Raw genomic sequence first — 19,738 nt, forward strand, 5'->3', positions numbered from 1 at the left:
AGCAGCAGCACAACCACCCAGTCTTCATTATTCCTTGTGAAGCATAAGCTCTGCAGCAACCTTTCCTCCAAGGCACAGCAGACACAAGGGAGAGTGCACGGGGAGGGAGAGAGATGCTCACAAAGGAGAGAGGCAGGCATTCAAATCAGAGGGCAGCTCATGTGCACCCACGCTGAGGAAATTACAAGCAAGCCCCACAGAGCCTCTTGCTGCAGCAGGGCAGCTCTCCAGGACATGGGTGTCAATACAGGGGTATCAAGAGCAGGAAATCTGCCCCACATGACAGTGAATATTAGCTCTACCAACCAGACTTTCTTTCTGTAAACAGTAAAGGGCACAAACTCCTCCTGGGGTTTAGCAGTCAGCCCCAGGCCCACCAAAATGGCTGAATGATCATGTGGTAATTATAGACCATTTCCCTTTTCTTCTCCTGAATAAATTCCCACACGCAGCCTCTGGCACATTTCCCTATCACATCCATTCCTGTACCACTGCTCTGCTTCAGTCTGTCTGAGCTGAGGACATGACAACAACTGACCACAATCCAAGGAGTCCAGGTCAGCAGCCTGCCCCTGCCCAATGAGCAGAAAGGCTGTCCTCCATGTCACAGGGTACAAGCCTTCCAGGACCATTGAGAAACTGAAATCAAGCCACTAAACCACAGGTTAAAAAAAAAAAAAAAATCAAAACAAAAAAAAAAAAAACCAAAACAAACCCCAAACACAGCTTAGAAGCTCAAATATGAGGTATATCGACAAGAGCTGCTAAGGGTCTTACTTCCTGGTGCCCTGGAAGTGGGGTGCTAGAGAACTTTTATCTCCCATCTGTGGGGGACTTTGAGCCCCCTCTGGCCCAGGCTCACTGGATTAAAAGCACACATCTAATGGTGCCTGGCCACTCCAGCCTGGCCACCCCAGCTCTTTGCTAAGCAAGGGAACCCCCCACTCCATGACACAGCCAATGGGAGAGTGATGATGCTACATCCTGGAGCATCAATGACATTTGAAACATCAGGACTCCTGTTTTCCTCAGGGAAGAGATGCCTGTTTGGACCTGTAGGAAAAAAGATGCAGGATTCTGGAGTTCACTGCTTGCAAGTTAAGAGAGTATCAAATGGACCCTCAGCAGCTGAAAATCACTGAGCTGCCACCTCAGGGCAACAGGTTCTGTTTGCTCCTTTATCCAGCCAGCAAGAAACAGGGCTCAGCTAAACAGACACACACACACAAACACACAGAGGAGTCAGAGCAGAAGCCACAACACAAGGAAAACAAGAACAGCTGGGACCAGAGAGCTGCATGGGAAAGGGAGATGGATTAATACTTGGAGCCATGGGTGCTACCTTGGAAGTGAGAGAGTGGAAAGAGGTGCTGCACAAGGTCCGACATGGTACCTACATAACAGAAGAACATTCAAACAGTGCACGAGGGGCACAAGACACACAATGGCCAGGTGACAGACCACACGGCCTGGACAAAACATGACATGACAACCTGCTGCAGGGTGGGCCCTATCCAATCCCCTCTCCAGCAGTCTAGAGAAAAAAGCAAGGACATTGCCCACACAGCCCATGCTCAGTTACATGCTCCCAGATTTCCCTTGGCAGCAAGGCTTCTGCCACAACTGCTCCCACCTCCAGCCCCATGGAGCCTCTGTGCCCCACACTGAGGTCTCATTGTGTCTAGAGCTGCTTCCTGCAGCAATAGGTCAAGCTTAGCAAGTTGCTCTGTGGGAAGCCTTAGTTTGCACCACCACACATGCAGAGGTGTGCAGTCCCTCAGGCACGCACCTTACCCACCTTCCAGCCATGGAGGAACACACTCCCCCAGCAGTGACCCTGCTCAGTCACTCATAAATCTCCAGCATGGGAAACACCTCCCCAGCACATAGCCCCATATCCTGTTTCAGAAGAAGTGAGCACAATACCTTTTCCACCAGTGCCTTGGCCACCTGGCTTGTTGTACAAATAGAGATCCTGGTCAGGGATGCTCCCGTTGTGGTTGAAGTAGTGCTAAGGAGAACAAAGAAGAATACTGTCAAAGATTAGAGAACTTGCCTTAAATGGAAGGAGACTCATATATATGCAGAGCTCATTCCCAAACCTGTAGAATCAAATCCAGATCTCCTCAAAGTACCAACACAGCCTTCACAACTGCTGGGGTGAAGGAACCCCTAACAGTTCATACAGAGTTATGTGGCACTACACATCTGTCTTTACTATGGCCATGCTAGGGAGTGGGTAGCTGCTCCCAAATTTTTATTAACCCTGATATTTCAGTCCTTAGATCTCAGGAAGCCATGCAAGGAGCCAAGTCCAGCTTTGAAAGGGGGTCTTCTCCCATTCTCCTGGGAGATGACTATGGGCATGAGCTTTGTAGTTGCTGCTTTTTGCACAACAATTGCCTATCATGAAGGCATGGCCTGTCTGGGCTAATCAGGATGTGCTCAGATCTGTAGAACTCCCCCAGGCCTTAGGAGCTGGTGTCGGTTTCTCCCCAACCCTCCATGGCAGAGCTGGCAACATGGTGTCAGAGCTGCCCCAACAAATGCCCCCAGCAGCAGCTAGAAGCTGGGCAGACTTCTGTCCCAGCCCCAGCCCTCCTCACCTTGAAGTGGTGCTCCACGTTGCTGTCGGTGTACTTGGGGGTGTGCAGGAAGATGAGCAGGTTCTGGCGCAGGTAATAGGCCACGGCGTGCAGCCAGGGCAGGGCTGAGGGCGGCAGGGAGAACTGCAGGACCTCTGTGGGTGGCGTCCCGGGGGGCTGGATAAACTGCACACAGGAGGCTTTAAAACCCAGCTGGGACTAGCAGCCTGCCCTGGGGCTCTAATACTGATAAAAGTTATGCCAGTTGGCTCTGCAAAGGGGGAAGTGTGGTGGGCAGAACCCTAGGCAGTGCCCTGAGACAGATCATAGAATATCCTGAATTAGATGGGACCACAAGTATCATCAAAGTCCAACTCCCGGCCCTGCCCAGGACAGCCCCAGGATGTGGGCAGACATTCATTCCAAGGTGTGGGAAGGAGGGCACAGGGAAGTCCTGCCATGCTGCAAACCTAGCAGAGCGAATCTCCCAGCTGCCCTGGTACCCACATTGTATATGCCTCAGTGAATGCTAGCCTGACCAAGCGCTGGAGCAGGGGACAGGATGTGCCCTCGTCTTCCTTGGGGCAGGAGTAGCTGAGACAGGTCAAAATGTAGGAAAGTGGTCTGGGATGAAGAGAGGAGATTAGCCAGTGAGGTACCTCCACGTCTGCTGGGGTCAGCTTGCAGTTCCGCACCAGCATGACAGTGATGATATCCAGGGTGGCCTCATCCAGGCGTCTGCGCAGCACCTTCACCAGCTCATCTGTGATCTCAGGCCCTGACAAGTGAGCAGAGGTAAAAGCAGCTTTTTCACCCCATCCAGTAAGAATGACTACAGCCACCTCTCCCTCCCCATTCAGGATGTACCATTCTCACACTCACTTCCCACAGGGAACCTGACTTTTCCCACCATCAATTTCTTCAGAGATATTTTTCTATGAGTTTATGATCACAGAAGACTGCTGGTGCAGTAGGCAAAAACAAATGCACTCCTGCACAGGGTCTGCAGGAGGTTTCATTGTGGGCTATGGATCCTTTCCTTATATTTTCACCCACACAGAACAGAGAGCAGCTCTGGGCTAAGGAAGAACTATTTTCTCAGGAAGGAGATTCCTCTCTTTAAGCGAACAGGACAGGGAGCACAGCTATGTTCCTGTGCTTTACATCAGCACAGTTCTGCTGCCAGGTGCTATCACACATACCTGCTGGGGCAACACCATGGACCATCAGCTGGATGTGTCTGTCTATCTGTCCCACAGGGCGGGCAGAGTCCACACTACGGCATGAGGCAGTGTCCAGAGAGGAACGAGAACCCTGGAGGAACAAAAACAGCCATGTGGAAGTAGCTTCATATGAATTCTAGATCCATCATTGTCCCAGGCTGTCAGCAGGGTCAGGCAGACCCCATCCACTGCTGCCCCACTCCACACATCTACAGTGTAAGTTTTACCCCACATAAAATCCAGGTTGCTGGAACTACTGAGTTCCCTCCATTTCTATCACCATGAGCACCCACATCCACTCGCAGAGAGCAGCAGACTCACCATTAGATCCTCAGTGTAAATGGGCTCCTGGCTGCGTGTCAGTGCCAGTGAGCGACATGATGCACTAAGGCTGCTCTCTGCTTCCCACACCTTCCCACTGTGGGTGGTTTCAGTCAGCCTGAATACAGAAAGACATGTCAGCCTCCAGTCCCAAGGATGACAGCATCATACAACCACACAAGATCCACATCTTCCTTGCTCTCCCCTGTACACTTTGTGGGAACTGGTCCTTAGAATATGGAGTTGGTGCAGAAACTGCTCTCTGGCTCCCTCAAAAAAGCCATCATTTTTCCTTCCATGTAAAGGCTTAGCACAGGGAGAGAAAGATGGACCTTGCTTGATGTGACTGACTCATCAGAAATCAGATAATTGCTGCTTGGGTCACAACACAGTCCCTAAGGCTGGGCAGACAGTTTCTGTCCCAAGGAGCTCTCAGTCTGTGTAACACACATAGCAAGGCCAACAGGCCAACAAGTCACGCTGGCTTCTTACCGGAGGTAGAAAACAGATTTAGTGGCACGTTCCTGGTAGACAAACATATTCTTCCTGTTCACCACAGAGAATGCGTTGAGCACTGAGCGAAGTGCCTGGATAGCTGTGGGGAATGTGGGACGTTAGCTATCCCCATACCCTTCTCTGGAGTGCCAATCCAGCCAGCAGCTGGACTCCTGACACGCCAAACGGGAAGAACCCGGGCTGTACGTACCTCGTGAAACCCCCATGTTGGGGCCCATCTTGAGGCGTGAATGCACATGGATGAGTGTGCTCCACACCACCCCACAAGCAAAGTGCCCTGGCATGAACTGCATGGTGGCAGCCAGGTAGTCCCGGGGCTGGTAGCTCTCCTCTACAGAGTAATCTGTGAAGAACATAGGACATAGCTGGGGCCATAGCATGAAAATTAACATCTTCTTAGGCATCTCTGTAGCACTGCAGCTGAGGCACGGCTAAGGGAATATACATACCATCTGTGGGCATCACACGCTGCCTGTATGAAGTATAGGGTGTTTCACTCTTCCAGATGTCCTCCTCACTTTCTGCCACCAGTAATGAGTTGCATATGTGGCTGTCATGCAGGTCCTGCAGCAGCAAGCGCTGCGAAGGATGAAGGAAGTTTGGTTCTGTTGCTTGCACAGCCACAGAAGACAGCAAGAAGTGTTCAGAGACAGACTGAGTCCCTTTTCCTTTGACTCCCCAAGCTGGGACTCCACTAGCTGAACTGGCTCCCCCGGCCCTCCTCTGAACTGAGCCCAGACTAGACAACCTCCAGAGATTCCTTCTGATCTAAGCCATCTAATCACTGGCAGCTCTGTTAGTGCCCTCTTAAGATTTATTACCTGATTGACAACCCTGCAGATTTCACTGATCTTCTTCACCACCACCTGGTTGAGACTCTGGCACTCCCCTGGCTGCTCCTCTTCTGTCTCTGCTGATGCTGCCTTCTCCACACTCAGGCTGCTTTACGAATAAAGGGAGGATGGGGTCAGCAGGGCACCGGAATAGTGCCCATCACTGGGTGCTGGCAGCAGGAACACAGGGGGAAAGAATGGCAGTTTTCCCCTTATAGAGCACCAATCTAGTCCTGTGATTTCCCATCCACTGGGCAGGGAGGAGATTCTATCCAGAGATGATTGAGTGGCAACAAGGTCAGAGTGCAGAGAGGCAGTGGTCAGAGAGGGGACGCTCCTTACCGTGTGTGGTAGTAGACCTCCACTCGGTCCTGATGGATTTTTATGATGAGCCAGAAATCCGGCATAAGGGGACACCTGGGCTCCTGGTCACTCATTAACGCCTCCTCATACTCAGAGTCACTGCTTCCCCCATCATAACCTGCAATGTAGCCCCACTTCAGCCCTAGGCCTGGCAAAACACCTCCTCCCTGGGCAGGGCAGCCACTCACAAACCCTGCCCTCAGGACTCACCCCAGCCCAGGCACACAGACCCCCCACCATGTGTCACTATCAGTGCCACCACACACTGTCATGCCCCCTGCCCTGGCAGACTTACCCAGATGGTCAGAGTCCATGCTGCCCTGGCTTGACACGAGGCTCTGCACACGGCTGGGACGCTGCCTGCTGGAGCCTGCAAAGGGAAGAGGTGTTTGACCATGAAAGTACTTGCAAAGCCCCATCACATGCCCCATCCACTGGAGAAACATCATGCCACAGGACAGTCAGGCTGTGCTGGCCACGGGAAGGCAGTGCTGGGGAATGGGGCTCTCACAGCCATTACTGAAGACACCAGGAACTGCATGTCTTTAGGGATATCAGTGCAGCAGCACAGCCTAGTATCTTGGGTACTGTTAAGCACTGAATTGCCAGCACCCTGGCAAGGAAGAGGTAAAGTCCTGGCTACCAATGCAGGTAACTGGCCTCTTCCCTTAAAGGTTTCTGATGTCAAGATACATCCTGCCCACACGGCAGCTCCTACCTTCCCTGCCCTGTGTTACAGACTCGGACAGGCTTGCTGCAGATGGTGTCACCAGTGGTGATTTCTCACTGTTTCCCTTTTCAGAGGATGATGATGGCAATGACTGTATGGTTGTCTCTGGAACTGCCTCTTCCATGGAGTCCTGGCCTGGTGCTCTGCTTTGATCGAGTCTCAGCATATCTCCTGAAGTCTGCATAAAGACAAGGTCACAAAAATGATCAGAAAAACAGGCACTGAAAAAAAATCCCATAATCCTTCTGCATTCTGTTATCAGTGTCCTACAGCTTCTCGCCAACAGATTGTTCAGTGCTTCTCACCTCATTCTGTGTGTGGCTGCCTCCACCTGCAGGGTTTCCTGTGTCCGGCACAATTCGTGTCTCACTCTCTGGCCACTCCCAGAGACCCTGGCCTTCTTCTGGGAGGACACAGCTTGTGTTGTGTGACAGCTCAGAGCCTTCTGCTTCTGTTTCACTGGTCCCCTCCTGGCCTGCCTGGCCCAGGCCTGTCCTGGTGGCCCCTCCAGCTGGCTGCTGCAAGCAGGGTGTCCCTGAAGGGTCTGGAGCAGTCCTCCTGGAGTGCAGGCGACTGATGGAGATGTAGTGGTAGTCGTTGCCTTCTGCGTTCAGCATGTAGCCTGGCAGAGCCATTCTTCTGAACTCCTGCAACACAGAGAAGAATAAGCATCCTGCTAGCAAAGCATGATGCTGCCTCAGGGCTTTCTCTTTACCTCCTTGAACTTCTCCAGAGAGTGCTCAGGCCCAAAGACAAACTGGAGCAGCACCACCTCGCTGTGGCAGCTGGGCCGGCCCTTGGAGTTATAGATGTGGGTGGCCACTCTGTGCAGGATGGAGGTGTTGATGACCTGCGAGTGACGCAGCGCTGACACAATCTCATCGTCCAGGAGCCAGCGAATCTGAGCAGAGCAAAGACACAGAGCAACATCCAGGTGACTTGCATTTGCAAGCCTTCCCCAATTCTCACCCAAGCCCCAGCAGGATGAAGGCAGCCTCTCTCATCACCCACATCCCTCATCTCCTGAATGTACCTAAGAAAAGGCCTTTTGAAGACAGCTCTGCCTGGCCCACTCCAACTGCAGCAAGAGTTTTCTCAGGGTAATCCCACCCTTTTGGGAACCACAAGGCTAACAGCCTATGTGACACCAGTAAAGCCTAACAGTCAGTTCAGCTGACAGGTTGCAGCTTGGAGCAGGCTAGGAAGTGTGGAACAGCAGTCAAGTGCTCTAGCTAAAAGCAGGGAGGTAAATCTGGCTTACCTCATTCATGGTGGCTTCAATAGCCTGCCTGTGCACTCCAGGGAGGTTGGAAAGGGCAGGGTGCCTAGGAGAGAGGAGACAAAGAATCAACCAGTCCTTCTCATTTGTGCAGCCACCACAGTGCAGCTCCCAGGCAATAAAAGGAGCCAGTGAGGGGTTTGCTACCCCTGCAGTGCCATACCTCTCGTCTCCGGTGGACGGGAGCCGTTCCAGGTTGTGCATGATATCCTCATCCGAGCGGAAAGAGGACGGCTGCCCTGGAGAGCGCGTGAAGGACACGCTGCTCTCCGAGGTGCATCTGTCACAGGAGAGAGAGAGCAGCCTGAGCGTTGGAGCCAGAGAGGATAAACAGACACAAACAGCAGAAAAGGGGTCTCTATAGAAGGTGAGCCTATCTAGGAAATAATATCAGTTTTCTTAAGGCTGTGATGGGCTCTGTGAGAAGAAGAATTGTAAGTTTCATTACCTGGAGATGAGCCAAGAATGACTGTCTGGCTAGGGCAGACAGAGGGTGGGTGACTGGGCCTCTTTCCACCTACCTGTTGTGGAGGATGTCTGTGTTCACAACTTCTATCTCCAGGGGCAGTGTCAACACAAAGATGTCCAGGGTCACGCAGAGGTCCCCCAAGTCAATGGTGTTCAAGCCCTGGCAGCTTTCCAGGCAGCCCAGAACTTCCCCTGAAGAGAGATCACAAAGGGACTCAAGCAACAAATATCTCTGCTTGCACACATACCCAGCCTGGTGGCAAGTACAGAGACTGCAAGAGGTGGCTGTCACACACACCTGGACAGGCTTAAGAAGGCCACCATCATCTTCCATGATCCTTTCAACCTTCCATGACCAATCCCACAGCAAGTGGGAGACCTGGTGAAAAAGCCCTTGTCTGATGATGGCATATCCTGGCGGTTTACAGGGAAGGCTGGTCCAGGGAGATTGTTTAAGACATAGCATGTTTGTTCCAGGGGCTGCTCACCCAGCAGGGACCTGACAGAAGCTCTACTGCCATTTAACCCCCCAGCAAGAATTGTTCTTACCTAGACAAGTTGGCAGGGACTGCACGGGCATGGAGCTGTGCTGGCTGCGCAGCTTCACTGAGCAGGTCAGGTGCACAAAGAGCGGGGGCATCTCCTGCTCCAGGAACTCCTGCTCATTGAGCGAGTCCCCTCCCAGCACGCTGAAGGAATCATCATCCTGGTTCACTGTGTTGGAGTCTGAGAGGGAATCTGTGTCTGGGAACTCATGTTCCAGCTTCTCACGGTACTCCACCTCCAGCTCTGGGTCACTCTCTGTGGCAATGCAGCATCCAGACACAGTTCCTGTTGATACAGGGTCCCTGTCAGCAAACTAGGTCCACATTTCCAGAGACCCGACCAGACACACCTAGCTCTGAAAGGCATCACCACATAGACAGACATTTTCGTTTCCAAGACAGAGCAAGCAAATTTTACCTTCTTCAGCTGCCATTTCTGCCTCTGATCCCTCCATGTCCTCACTGCCTTTCCTGTCTGCCTGGTCCCGAGATGCCTCTTCCTGAGATGGAGAGAGAAAGGGCACACACTAGAACCATGCCAGGCGATACGTCAGGTTGTTGATGGGAGCTCCAGGGACTAAGTCTACCCATGGGTCTGCCAGCCCCAAATCCATATTTGACACCAAGAAAAGCTACTCCACAAGGATCAAATGCCTGCCAGGACAGCCCCATGCCTACCTCTTTCTTGGCTGATGGTGGGCAGTAGAAGAAATAGTGAGGATTTGATGGCACTGGCTTGAAATGTAAACTTCCAATTTCCAGGAATTTTTCCTAAAAGAGAAATCCCAAGTATGAAGCAGACATCCTACTCTACACCCTCCTGTTGAAGCCAGGGCAAGCTTGCACATTCTTCACCTGGATAATTTTATGCAAGTCTGGGTGTGCCTGGCAGGGCTGTCCAATTTCCAGCAGTGAGAGGGGAAATTCTGAACAGCAGCTGGTGCCCACACTGCTCTTTGGCTCCTCCGTGGGGCTGGCAATGTTATGGGAGTCCTGCTCGCTGTAGTCTTCCATTTCAGCACTGACAGGATTGTGGACAGGTCAGACAGGCAGATCGAGAAACAAGACAAGTTTTATGTGTTATCCATCCTGCCAGTATCCCAGCTCCCCAAACCTCATCTGTGTCAACACCATCTGAACACCCACAACTCCACAGCCCAGCAGCCACCCATGTGCCCAGATAAGGGCTCGTGCTGTCTGAAGCCAGGCCTCAGGTAGTTTCACCATGCTGATCATATTGCCATGTCTGTACACCACACTACACACCCTGCCTGGGAAATAGAGACACAGACTACAGGGACAGGCCTGCAGCAACCTGAACTACCAGCAGTCAGTCCAGGCCACCTCACAGCAAGTACCACCGTGTCAGCACCCCAGTGTCTGGGCAGCAAAGCTCACGCCCATGCTCACTCAGCAGTTCCATGACAGAATTAGTCCCTAAAACTCAGGAAAAGCAAGTTGGGGAGTGGGATGTTGACTGGTCAAAGCACTCCCCTGTATCAAGCACCTGTGATACAGGTGTATCACTTTTCCTAATTTGAGTAGTGATACACCTGTATCACTACTCAAATTAGTGATACAGGTGGCAGATCTGGGTGTGATGTGTTGCAAGCTATACATTCTTCAGTAGAAGTTTATGCAACTTGCATTCAGATAGGTGATTCATAATATCCTATTAAAAAAAAAAGTCGCCACAGTTTTTCTTGGGGAAAGTATCACTTGAAGTCACCTGACTTTTTAAACAGTGAATGCTCTTCAAAATCACAGTCTCACCTCAATGATTTACAGTATAAGATGACATAGCACTGGAGAATCCCAACAAATGCCAGTGAATTCACGTAAAGGAACTGTGCAGAGGACCTAAGTGTTTCTTTGACAGACACTAAGGCACAGCACTTCTTTCTCCCTTAAGTTTTCAGAGGAGATACAAACCTCATAAATACCCTAAGGAACCAGACAGAAGTTTAGCATATTTCAATTCTGCCTTGGTGTTTTTCTTGCGCATTTTTTCAAGAGTTTTAATTTTAAAAAGTGACACTTTATTCATTAGAAAAGGATAACAAAGCTGTCATTTACACCAGAGTCAACAACAAACTCAAATGAGTCAAGCAGCAGGAGATGCATATTTTCTCCAGAAACTAGTCTTGCAGGCTTGCAGACAAACTGCCCTCCAGCTCAGGCCAGATGGGACAGTAATGAGCCAAGACTACAAGAGAAAGAAAGGATGGATGTCATGAGAGACTATAAAAAATAGAGGATCCTGGTGGACACCATATCAGGTGGGTATCTCACTGTAAGTATCTGCTTCTCTGTGTGGTTCAGCCCCACAGAATTACTTCTAGCAGGCATGAAAAGATGCTTGAAAAAAGATTTGTCCTGGCACAATGCTAAGAACAGAAGCAAGACTGAGGTGGATCCCTACCTTGACTCCGAGACCAAGACACCTCGTTCCCTAGAGCTCTGCTCCTCTTCCTGGTCTATGCTGCCCACTTGGAAGCTGGCTGGCTTGGAGTGTGTATGGAAATGCTGATGGCTCTCTCGGAACGAGCGGACATGGCTGCACACTGTCAGCAGGAAGTTGGTGATATCAATCTCTTGGAGCAGCTCCTCACAGTAGTCCATGGCAGTAAGCAGGTCCTGGGAGCTGATGCTGTGTGACTGCTGAAGGCTCTTGAACAGCCCTAGAGATAAACACAGCATCCCATGGCATCCCAAGGATGTGAGGCTGTGGGAGTCAGGCAGTGGCCACACACAGATCTTCACCAAGTCCCAGCAGAGAGCAGGAGTCAGTGCTGGTGCTGGGAGACTGGAGGCAGCCAGGGCACCTAACCCTGCATGTTAGCCTGGGCTTGGGTGACACCAGAGTGCCCATGGCATCTGTCACCCTGAAGGTGAGAGGAAGGCATGAAAGAACAGATGCTCCTTCACAGCACTCCACAGGTTTGAGAACAGCCTCTGTAAGGCCCATAGGGAATGCACAGAGCCATCTTTAAATCCCTTTTGGTGGTACATCAGTCCCACAGCTCCTCCCTTTGCTTGAACTAAGATCACAAGGAAAATGAGACATTGCTTTCTTAGAAGATCCAGGGTCCAACCCCAACCCTGCCACAGGTCCCACTGTGCTGCTGCTCACCTTTCACATAGCACTGGTGGGAGTGCTCCTGCAGCAGCGTGCAGTAAGTCACCAACTCCTTGTGCTTGTGGTCTAGCCAGGCAGCAGCTGGAGGACGCTCCAGAGACTGGGACCTTGACAAGAGGAACCACAGCCTTTAGCACCAATGAAGCACATTTTATACTGTAAATGGCTCTGGTGCCAGTAAAGCAGAGCCTAGGGCATGCACAGGTAGTGGCTGCTATAAGGCAGAGAGGCCAAGCCAAGCCAAGAAAACAGGGCTAGAGCTAGCCTCTTGTCAAGGAAACTCCTCTGGTTTTTGTCTGGGTACCAAGTATGGTTGGCATTACCTGAAAAAGATGTCCCGAGGAGGACGGTGTGCCCGAGGGCTGACGAGCTGCTCTCGCAGCAGCTCCAGGGAGCAGCTGTAGATGTAAATGGGGCAGCGAAATCGGCGGCACTCGCCCAGCTCCGACTGCGAGTTCTGGCGACAGAAGGAGATGTGCACATCTCTCCGGGAGGGGCCATTCTGCTCCCCAAGGTCCTGGCTCACTTCTGCAAAAGTGACAATTCTAAGATAAAGGCCTCTGATGGCTCCTAGTTCCTGGTCTGAGACATCACAGCTCCCACAGAAGCACCACAGATAGATATTGTTTTTTCAAGCTTCTCACCACTCATCCTCACCCAGCACCCAACCACTCAGCTCACTGCTTTGGCCACCTTGATCTCCTTTACAACCCTGACTGCTCATCACCACCATCACTACCCTCCTGCAGCAGCACAACCCTTCATTCTCACTGTGAGCATGTCTGATCTGCCCTAAGGGCTGTGCAATCAAATCCCATATACCTCAAGACCTGTGCCCTTCTCCCTAAGACAATGTGCTGCTGACAGTGCCAGTCTGGATCATGAAATGAGTCACTGACTTTCCAGTGCAGCTCACTACTGCCATTCCTAGTAGCTTCCATCTTACCTGCTACCTCCTTGCCCACAGGGAAACAACCTTAGGCCATGGACACCCAACTCTCATTACACTCCTTCATGCCCCCATGAACATCACTGTGCCTCTTGTCCTGACTCTGCTGACAGGAGCTGACAGGCTGCAGCAGCCTATTACTTCTCCTGCTTTAATCTGCTCAACAGAATAGCAATGTTCAAGAATAGCAAGGATACCAATACTTTAACAAGGTGCTGTCAGTACCATGAGCTGGTGTTATGCTGAGGGTTGGCAGTGGCACTGCAGCATCATCCTCTTCAGCCCTGACTCGCTCTGCACAGACAGGTCCCGTGGTATCTTCTCCAGATCGACTCTCATCTTTTGGAGATTTATCCAACCCACAAGCCATCAGCTTCTGTACATCTAGAGGAAAAGGAAAGAAAATCATCCTTTGTCCAGCAAGAACAGCTTAACCTCTCAATCTACATTCCCAAGAAAGCAGATTTCCTGCTACCTCCTTTGTATGGAAGCAGCTTCACCTGAGCCTAGCAGCCTTCACCAGTGGCTCAGTGGAAGCCAGACCAGTGCCAATGCCCAGAAGCAGGGACTCACCCAAACCATCCCATTAGCAATCTCCTTAATCCATTCACTAGCAACTCCACTGGGAAAACAGTTCAAATAGATGCAGCTAGCAAACAACTCAACACCACATCTCCCACCTGAAAACTGTGTGTGGGCAGCACCACATGCTGAGAGAAAAGCAGGACATTCAACACTTGGCACTATTCTATTCCTGGCCATGTGATGCAAAAAGACTGTGCATGAACTCTGCTATTCAATTTTATCTCCACTCTACAAGAGCTGATTCTGGTTTTTCTGTTTCCCTGAGGAGGTGTGTAGGAGTGCTGGCTCCTCTTGCTCCCCACAACAGACCCTCTCACCTGAGAAGGTGGCTGGCAGGAAGGTCAGGAACACATGCTGTGGGTTGACCAGCTTGGCATAACATCGCCACTGAGGGGGAAAGGGCCCCATCGTGTCACTCAGTGTCACATCATCCTCAGGCAGCTCTGTGTTGCAAAGGCTCTGAAGGAAGAGCAGAAGTTGGATAAATGCATGGCATATGGCAAAGGCTCACCTTGAGGCAGGCAGCAACCACACAGAGCGAGTTCTTCCAGGCCTGCTGGCTGGCACAGCGCTGAAACCACCCTGGTCACCTCTGGACATTCTCAGAGCAGCCTGGCTCTAGAAGTCACCATTCTGGGAGCAGCTTCAGGAAGTACAGCACAACAGTCAGGAGATGCTTAGCCAGCTTTGCTGGAGCTGATTCTGACCTCCAGGCAGTGAATGCCCATGGTTTCAGAACAATCTGCAGCACAGTACCAGTGCTGCTGTAACAGGCTTGGCCCACAGTGAATGCAACTATCCACACATCTTCTAGATTCCTGCTTGACTTCAGCCACGGGATACAGCCTAAACTGCTGCCAAAGGTGGGGAAGAACAGCTGCCTTTCAGTCTTTCTCAGCCCCCTGCTCTTTAACAGCTGCTGCCTTGGTTTCTGAGGAGGCTCAGGAGAAGAGCAGCAGCACACCAGTACCTGCAGAGTACTTGTGGAGCCAGTGATATCCTTGGTGCCATTACTGCCAACAAGATGATAGGATGCAGAAGCATCCTGCTGCTCCAGGGTCCCAGAAGCTTTTAGGATTTCTTCTGAAATGGAGCACAGAGAAACCAATCTGAGAAATCCCAGCTGAGAATGAGACTTGAAAGCAAGGCTCCTGAAAAACCTCACTGCTCCTAGTGTCACTACTGCCACACTCCTGGTCCTTACCTCTGATCACAGGGAGCGTGAAGGGGGGCTGATGGCCATCACGATCCCGTTGCAGAACCTGCTCCATGAAAGCCACATGATCAGCATCAGCCATGGGGATCTCCCGGTCACTGAGGTCATGCTGAAGGCAGCCATGGAAGAGGTTTAGTAGCATTTCATTGGGCACAAACGAAGAATCCTTGGTCACCTCCTCATTCTCTGTTTCAAAACAGAACCATGGCAGCTTCAGAGACAGCATTGCCATAGCCACCATCTGCCCAGGACCCCAGGAGACAGCCCTTTGCAAAGCAACTCTTCCACATAGCCAGGAATTTCCCCAGCACCTCTGCAAGACTGACTTGGATAGTGTTGAGGAGGCCCTGGAGTTTTGGCATCATTAGTTATCCTGCACTGACCCACCCTGCTACTCTAACTGATGTGGAGATGCTGGGGGTACACACAAGAAACCACCACCATAAAGCTACTATCTAGGTTTAACAATTTCAAAAGCAGCTCTTGCAAATTATCATCCCAAGAAAGGCAGCAATATAGCTGGACAGCCCTGGGGCTGCAGAGCTGGGAAGAACAGCACTGAGCTACTAAAAGAAGCATGGCAGTGCTCACATGCTGCTGCCCTGGGAGACAAGTATGTGGAGCAGGCTGTCCATAGCCACAGAAGGAGGACAAGGGGAGGCAGGTGGTGAAGAGGCACCTACCTTTTGTCAGCATTAGAAAGAACATTTCCACCTGCTGGCACCTGGGCAAGAGTTTCATGAGGTTGAACTGGAATGGGATCTCATGCACTCGAAAGCCAGGCCCCATGTCTGGATCTGCAACAGAGATGAACAGGACCACTAGCATTCCACAAACTGCTCTGGGAACTGTGACTTAAAATGGAGAACAGAGGAGCTCCTCCTTAACATCCTTTACAACTTCTATAAAATCACCAGGCCTATCACTGAAGAGATGAGCTCATCTTCCACCTGCTCCTGAAGTCAGCTCCTCTCGCACAATTACAGAATGGTTGATGTTGGAAAGTTCACCTGGACCAATCCCCCACACTCGAGCAAGGTCACCTTGTCACCTCTCCAGCCTAGGCAGAAAGCCTCAATGCTTTTCTGGCCTTCCCAGGATGAAGCCATTTCTATGCCAATTTAACATAAGTGCAACAAAGTGACCCGCAGCCATCAAAGTCTACAAAGTTGTCAAAATACCTGCTCCACCTTCTATGGGCCCTGAGACATTCAAGACCTAGATTCTTCCTTGCTCCATCAAGCTTGCTAGGACATAGATGGCAGGCTCACCTTCAGCAGCTTTGGTGTCTGAAGGAGGGCAGACCCACTCCTTGTTCTGGCACAGCTGGCTGATGTACTCGAAGGTCAGCATGGTGGCGATGCACGCAAGGTCCCGGGGATAGAGCTGCAGTAAGCAGTTAAGGCTCAGTTTATGCAGCAGAATTATCACTCACAAATGCAGAAGAAAAGAGTCTAAAAGCAAGGAGAGGGAACACCTATAATCCTGTTCCCTGAGCTGCCCTATTCTCACTCATTGCTCCCTTCTTCTCCACCAGCCCTTTAGCCTGTCTTCACCTTGCTCAGGACGAGTGCTGATAGCACTACCTGCAGTCCCTGCTCTGGTCCAGCTCACTCTCCTCCAGTGGAATGACTCTTCACTTTTCCCAGCTATCCCAAAGCAGCATTGCACCCACGGCACTGCAATCAAGAAACCCTTCATGGCCAGTGGCCACTTCCTCTTTTAGAAATCTCAGATGCTTCTCTGACTAGCATTCCCATCCTTTCTGGCCCTTGGTATTTACCTGCAGTTCTGTGGTGCACTTTCACTGAACCCTTCTCCCCCCACAAAAGAGCCCTTGCCCCTCCCCTTTCAGGGACTCACCGCTTTAGGTATTTTCTGGTAAGGCAAGCCATGGAGGTGCTTCCAGTTCTCAGCAGTACTGTGGACATGGCCACTCTGTGGCTCTACCCAGCACTCAGTGACCAAGTTCAGTTCTGTGTCTACTTCAATGGCCTCCACCTCTGTATCATTGTCATCATCTGTGGAAAAGCTGGAAGGAAGTCAAAGGGAAAGTCTTGTGAGGTGGCACAGAGCCAGTAGCCCACTGCAGTTTCTCTCAGAGCTGTGAGAGCAGCCACAGGAACCCAAGAGTGGCAGGTGAAGCCCCAGCAACCTGGTGATCAATCCATGACAACTGGTTATCTGTACCAGATGGTGCAGGTCTGCCTCCTTGCCACACTGACTGCAAAGTCTGGAGCTGTGACTCTGCTGCCACCCCCCCAGGAGCAGAACAGCAGCCTCACCTGTCCTTGGTGGAGGTAGAGTGGGGTGGGAAGAGGATGTACTGGACGACACAGGTGTGCTTCTCCCTGTCACTGCTGCTCTCACTTGAGCCATCAATCTGGAGGGGAGACACTGCATGAGCCCTAGCCAGTACCCCCTTACACAGCACAGCCCCACCACATAGCTCCACTAGCAGGCGTGGAAAGAGGAAGCCTGTCCCAACCCCAAGAACTCCTCCAGCACAGCACAAAGCAGCTCTCTAACTGCAGATGAAGGCAGAAAAATGCCCAACCCACAAGCTGCTTTACTGTCTCCCTATACGTGCCAAGGGTGTGTGCTAGAAGCAGATGATAAATCCTATCACAGGAAGGTGAATCCACCCCAGGACCAGCAGTGAGGGACTGTGTGTCCACAAGAGGACAGCATCCAGGCTCACCTGTATGGGCAGCTCCAGCACCATGTTGATAATGCCATCCCCGCTGGATGCAAAGTGGAAACCCTCTGACAGACGAAGCCTTGCAACAGAGAGGAAGTCAGACCTGCAGTACTTCTCCACCCATACTGTAAGCTTTAAATGCAAGAATGACTGTACCCTTCACCCTAAAACACTGTCCTGCACACAGAGAATGGGGAGATATGATGCTGCCAGAACAGCCTGTGTGAAGATAAGCACAGGCCAGGTACAGTAACACCTCTTGCCCTTCTGCATATTTTCCAGGACATTTTCTCTCATTTCCTTCAACTACAGCTGCAGAACTGGGTAAAGCACTGACCCAAGTGGCTCTAGAAGCTGTGTATGGGACCAAAACCCTCTGCACAGCAGCTTCAACTCTTACCTATTATAAGGCCTCATAAATGTAATAGGCAAGGTTGACCTTGCTTTCCCTGTATCCCCAGAACTAGCTTGGAGAGAGGACCCCTGTCAGGTGTGCAACTTACTCTGTGAGTGTGGAAAGGAGCTGGGCCACAGCAGTGATGGGCACAGCCGGTGCCAGCCCTGACTGGACACTCCAGATCCAGCGCTGGTGATAGAAGTAGCGGGACAGCGAGGCCAGGGTGGAAGAGGCAGTGCGATTGGCCACCATGGTGAGGGGACCAGACACGGGGGGATGCTCCAGGTTCAGAATGAAGGGGGCTCGGTAGTCAGAAGGCAGCTTCTCATACCTAGGAGAGAGCAGAAGTGTGACATGCTGACATGAAAAAAATAATTTTTTTTTTTTTGTTTAGGGTCAGAGCTGTCTGGATTTACAACCCATTGTTGGAGCCAGGACAGAGTCTTCCAGCAGCAAAACATGGCTGGCCCAGCACAGAATCCTGCTCAGACAGCAGTACCTAAATTTACTCCTACATCATATTTCATTAGGAGTGACAAATCTGTCTGTCCACCAGGAATCCCTGCTGTAACTCACAGCCATGCAACCCAAACCCATCCCAACAAGCATCAGTTTAATTCACAGCACACTCATCCTACAGATGACAGCACCATCCACAGATCTTCCTTCTTCCCACTTTGTAGGGCAAGGTGGGGACAGCCTGGTGCTCCATCCCTACCTGATAAGCAGCTTCTCCAACGGTTTGTGCAGCACAACAAGGCAGGGTCTGTCTGAGAGGGCCGACTGGGCCCCAGCCACAGGCGGGGACTTGGAGGGAGAACTACTGCCCAACATTTTCCTCTTTGCCTTTGGAGTTGCCTCCTTGCTCTGGACCCTGTGAGGAAAGCGCAGCTGCAAGATTCGGTCCCGTAACTCTTCCACTATCTGTCATGGCAAAAGCAAAAGGTAAAATGACCAACTTTGTTTGGAGTCATAAACTACTCAAAATAAGTGTCTAGAACAAGAGCTTGACCAAAAGGAACAGAACACTCCTTGAATACACAGAACAGCAGGAGTTAAAGGTAGGTTTTTTTCTGAGGCACTAGCAAGACCAAGATCAAGATGATACAAGGCTCTTTGGTTCCTATTTTAAGTATTTTTAAAAGCAAACGGAAGATTAAAAAACCCCAAAACACTATTTCAAGGCTGAAGAAGTTGCTTTCCAAAACTCAGCTTAAAAACAAATTAACTGCATGCCAGCTCCTCCACAGAAGCAGTCCAAGCATGCACCCTCATTCTTCCCTCCTCCTCCTCTCCACAGCCTACAGTAAATGTAAACTAGTCCATATCAGCTGTGGGAACAGTCTGGCTCTGTCTTATGTATTCCCCCACTACCACGATCATTTGTCAAACCTCTATGGCAAAAGGTTTCAGGAGCCTGGATTATTTTTTAGGTTATTTTTTTCCAAGATACTTTCACAATGACTTCCTGACTACTCTTTTAAGCTTCTAGTAGCTCTGAATACAGTTCAACCCACACTTGCATCTGATTCCCACAATAGCCCAGTGTTTTCTTTGAAATTTCTAGTGTTAGGGTTCTTTTCATGATCTTTGTTCAACTCTTTTCAATTTTTATTACCATTGTAGGCAAACAGAAGAACAGCAGCTCTCCATCTTCCTCAATATTAATTATTTCAGCAACTTTTCCCACCATTACTATGTCTTTTTCAAGGAAAGAAATGTCCCCAAACCCAAATGTTAAACAAGAATTCTTTCCTGCACTTGAGTCTTTGCTGCCATTTGGGTCCCCTTCATGGTTTCATATTGATATCACAGAATCACTAATGGTGTTTAAGCTCCCAAATCTCACTATTTTGCAGTTATCCATACTGGCTTCCAGCCACCACTG

General features: G+C 50.7%; 1 protein-coding gene across 9 annotated transcripts in view; it reads right to left on the reverse strand.

Annotated features, from left to right (window-relative positions):
* The window catches only part of SZT2 (SZT2 subunit of KICSTOR complex), a 53,863-nt gene that overhangs the window by 16,525 nt on the left and 17,600 nt on the right, over positions 1–19,738 (reverse strand). For 7 of the 9 annotated variants that reach the window (XR_012057267.1, XR_012057266.1, XR_012057268.1 and 4 more), the window contains exons 15-49: positions 18,569–18,774; positions 17,957–18,181; positions 17,454–17,532; positions 17,038–17,135; positions 16,616–16,784; positions 16,024–16,138; positions 15,436–15,549; positions 14,741–14,938; positions 14,507–14,619; positions 13,854–13,995; positions 13,177–13,335; positions 12,326–12,530; positions 11,997–12,109; positions 11,286–11,544; positions 9,719–9,884; positions 9,542–9,634; positions 9,282–9,363; positions 8,868–9,149; positions 8,372–8,510; positions 8,014–8,130; positions 7,833–7,896; positions 7,287–7,472; positions 6,877–7,218; positions 6,560–6,749; positions 6,137–6,211; positions 5,821–5,959; positions 5,467–5,587; positions 5,095–5,224; positions 4,836–4,988; positions 4,622–4,724; positions 4,130–4,247; positions 3,788–3,899; positions 3,245–3,363; positions 2,607–2,771; positions 1,927–2,011 (exon numbers count right to left, since the gene is read on the reverse strand). Coding sequence is in view for 6 of the 9 variants with exons in the window: in XM_030278947.4 (XP_030134807.2) it covers positions 1,927–2,011; positions 2,607–2,771; positions 3,245–3,363; positions 3,788–3,899; positions 4,130–4,247; positions 4,622–4,724; positions 4,836–4,988; positions 5,095–5,224; positions 5,467–5,587; positions 5,821–5,959; positions 6,137–6,211; positions 6,560–6,749; positions 6,877–7,218; positions 7,287–7,472; positions 7,833–7,896; positions 8,014–8,130; positions 8,372–8,510; positions 8,868–9,149; positions 9,282–9,363; positions 9,542–9,634; positions 9,719–9,884; positions 11,286–11,544; positions 11,997–12,109; positions 12,326–12,530; positions 13,177–13,335; positions 13,854–13,995; positions 14,507–14,619; positions 14,741–14,938; positions 15,436–15,549; positions 16,024–16,138; positions 16,616–16,784; positions 17,038–17,135; positions 17,454–17,532; positions 17,957–18,181; positions 18,569–18,774 (5,176 nt within the window). In the remaining 3 variants the exon portion in view is untranslated. The remainder of the gene's footprint in view (positions 1–1,926; positions 2,012–2,606; positions 2,772–3,244; positions 3,364–3,787; positions 3,900–4,129; positions 4,248–4,621; positions 4,725–4,835; positions 4,989–5,094; positions 5,225–5,466; positions 5,588–5,820; positions 5,960–6,136; positions 6,212–6,559; positions 6,750–6,876; positions 7,219–7,286; positions 7,473–7,832; positions 7,897–8,013; positions 8,131–8,371; positions 8,511–8,867; positions 9,150–9,281; positions 9,364–9,541; positions 9,635–9,718; positions 9,885–11,285; positions 11,545–11,996; positions 12,110–12,325; positions 12,531–13,176; positions 13,336–13,853; positions 13,996–14,506; positions 14,620–14,740; positions 14,939–15,435; positions 15,550–16,023; positions 16,139–16,615; positions 16,785–17,037; positions 17,136–17,453; positions 17,533–17,956; positions 18,182–18,568; positions 18,775–19,738) is intronic. The other 2 variants (XM_030278946.3, XM_030278950.4) reach the window with 1 other exon arrangement.

This window comes from Taeniopygia guttata, chromosome 8 (genome assembly GCF_048771995.1).
Source record: "Taeniopygia guttata chromosome 8, bTaeGut7.mat, whole genome shotgun sequence".
NCBI classification, from domain to species: Eukaryota; Metazoa; Chordata; class Aves; order Passeriformes; family Estrildidae; genus Taeniopygia; species Taeniopygia guttata.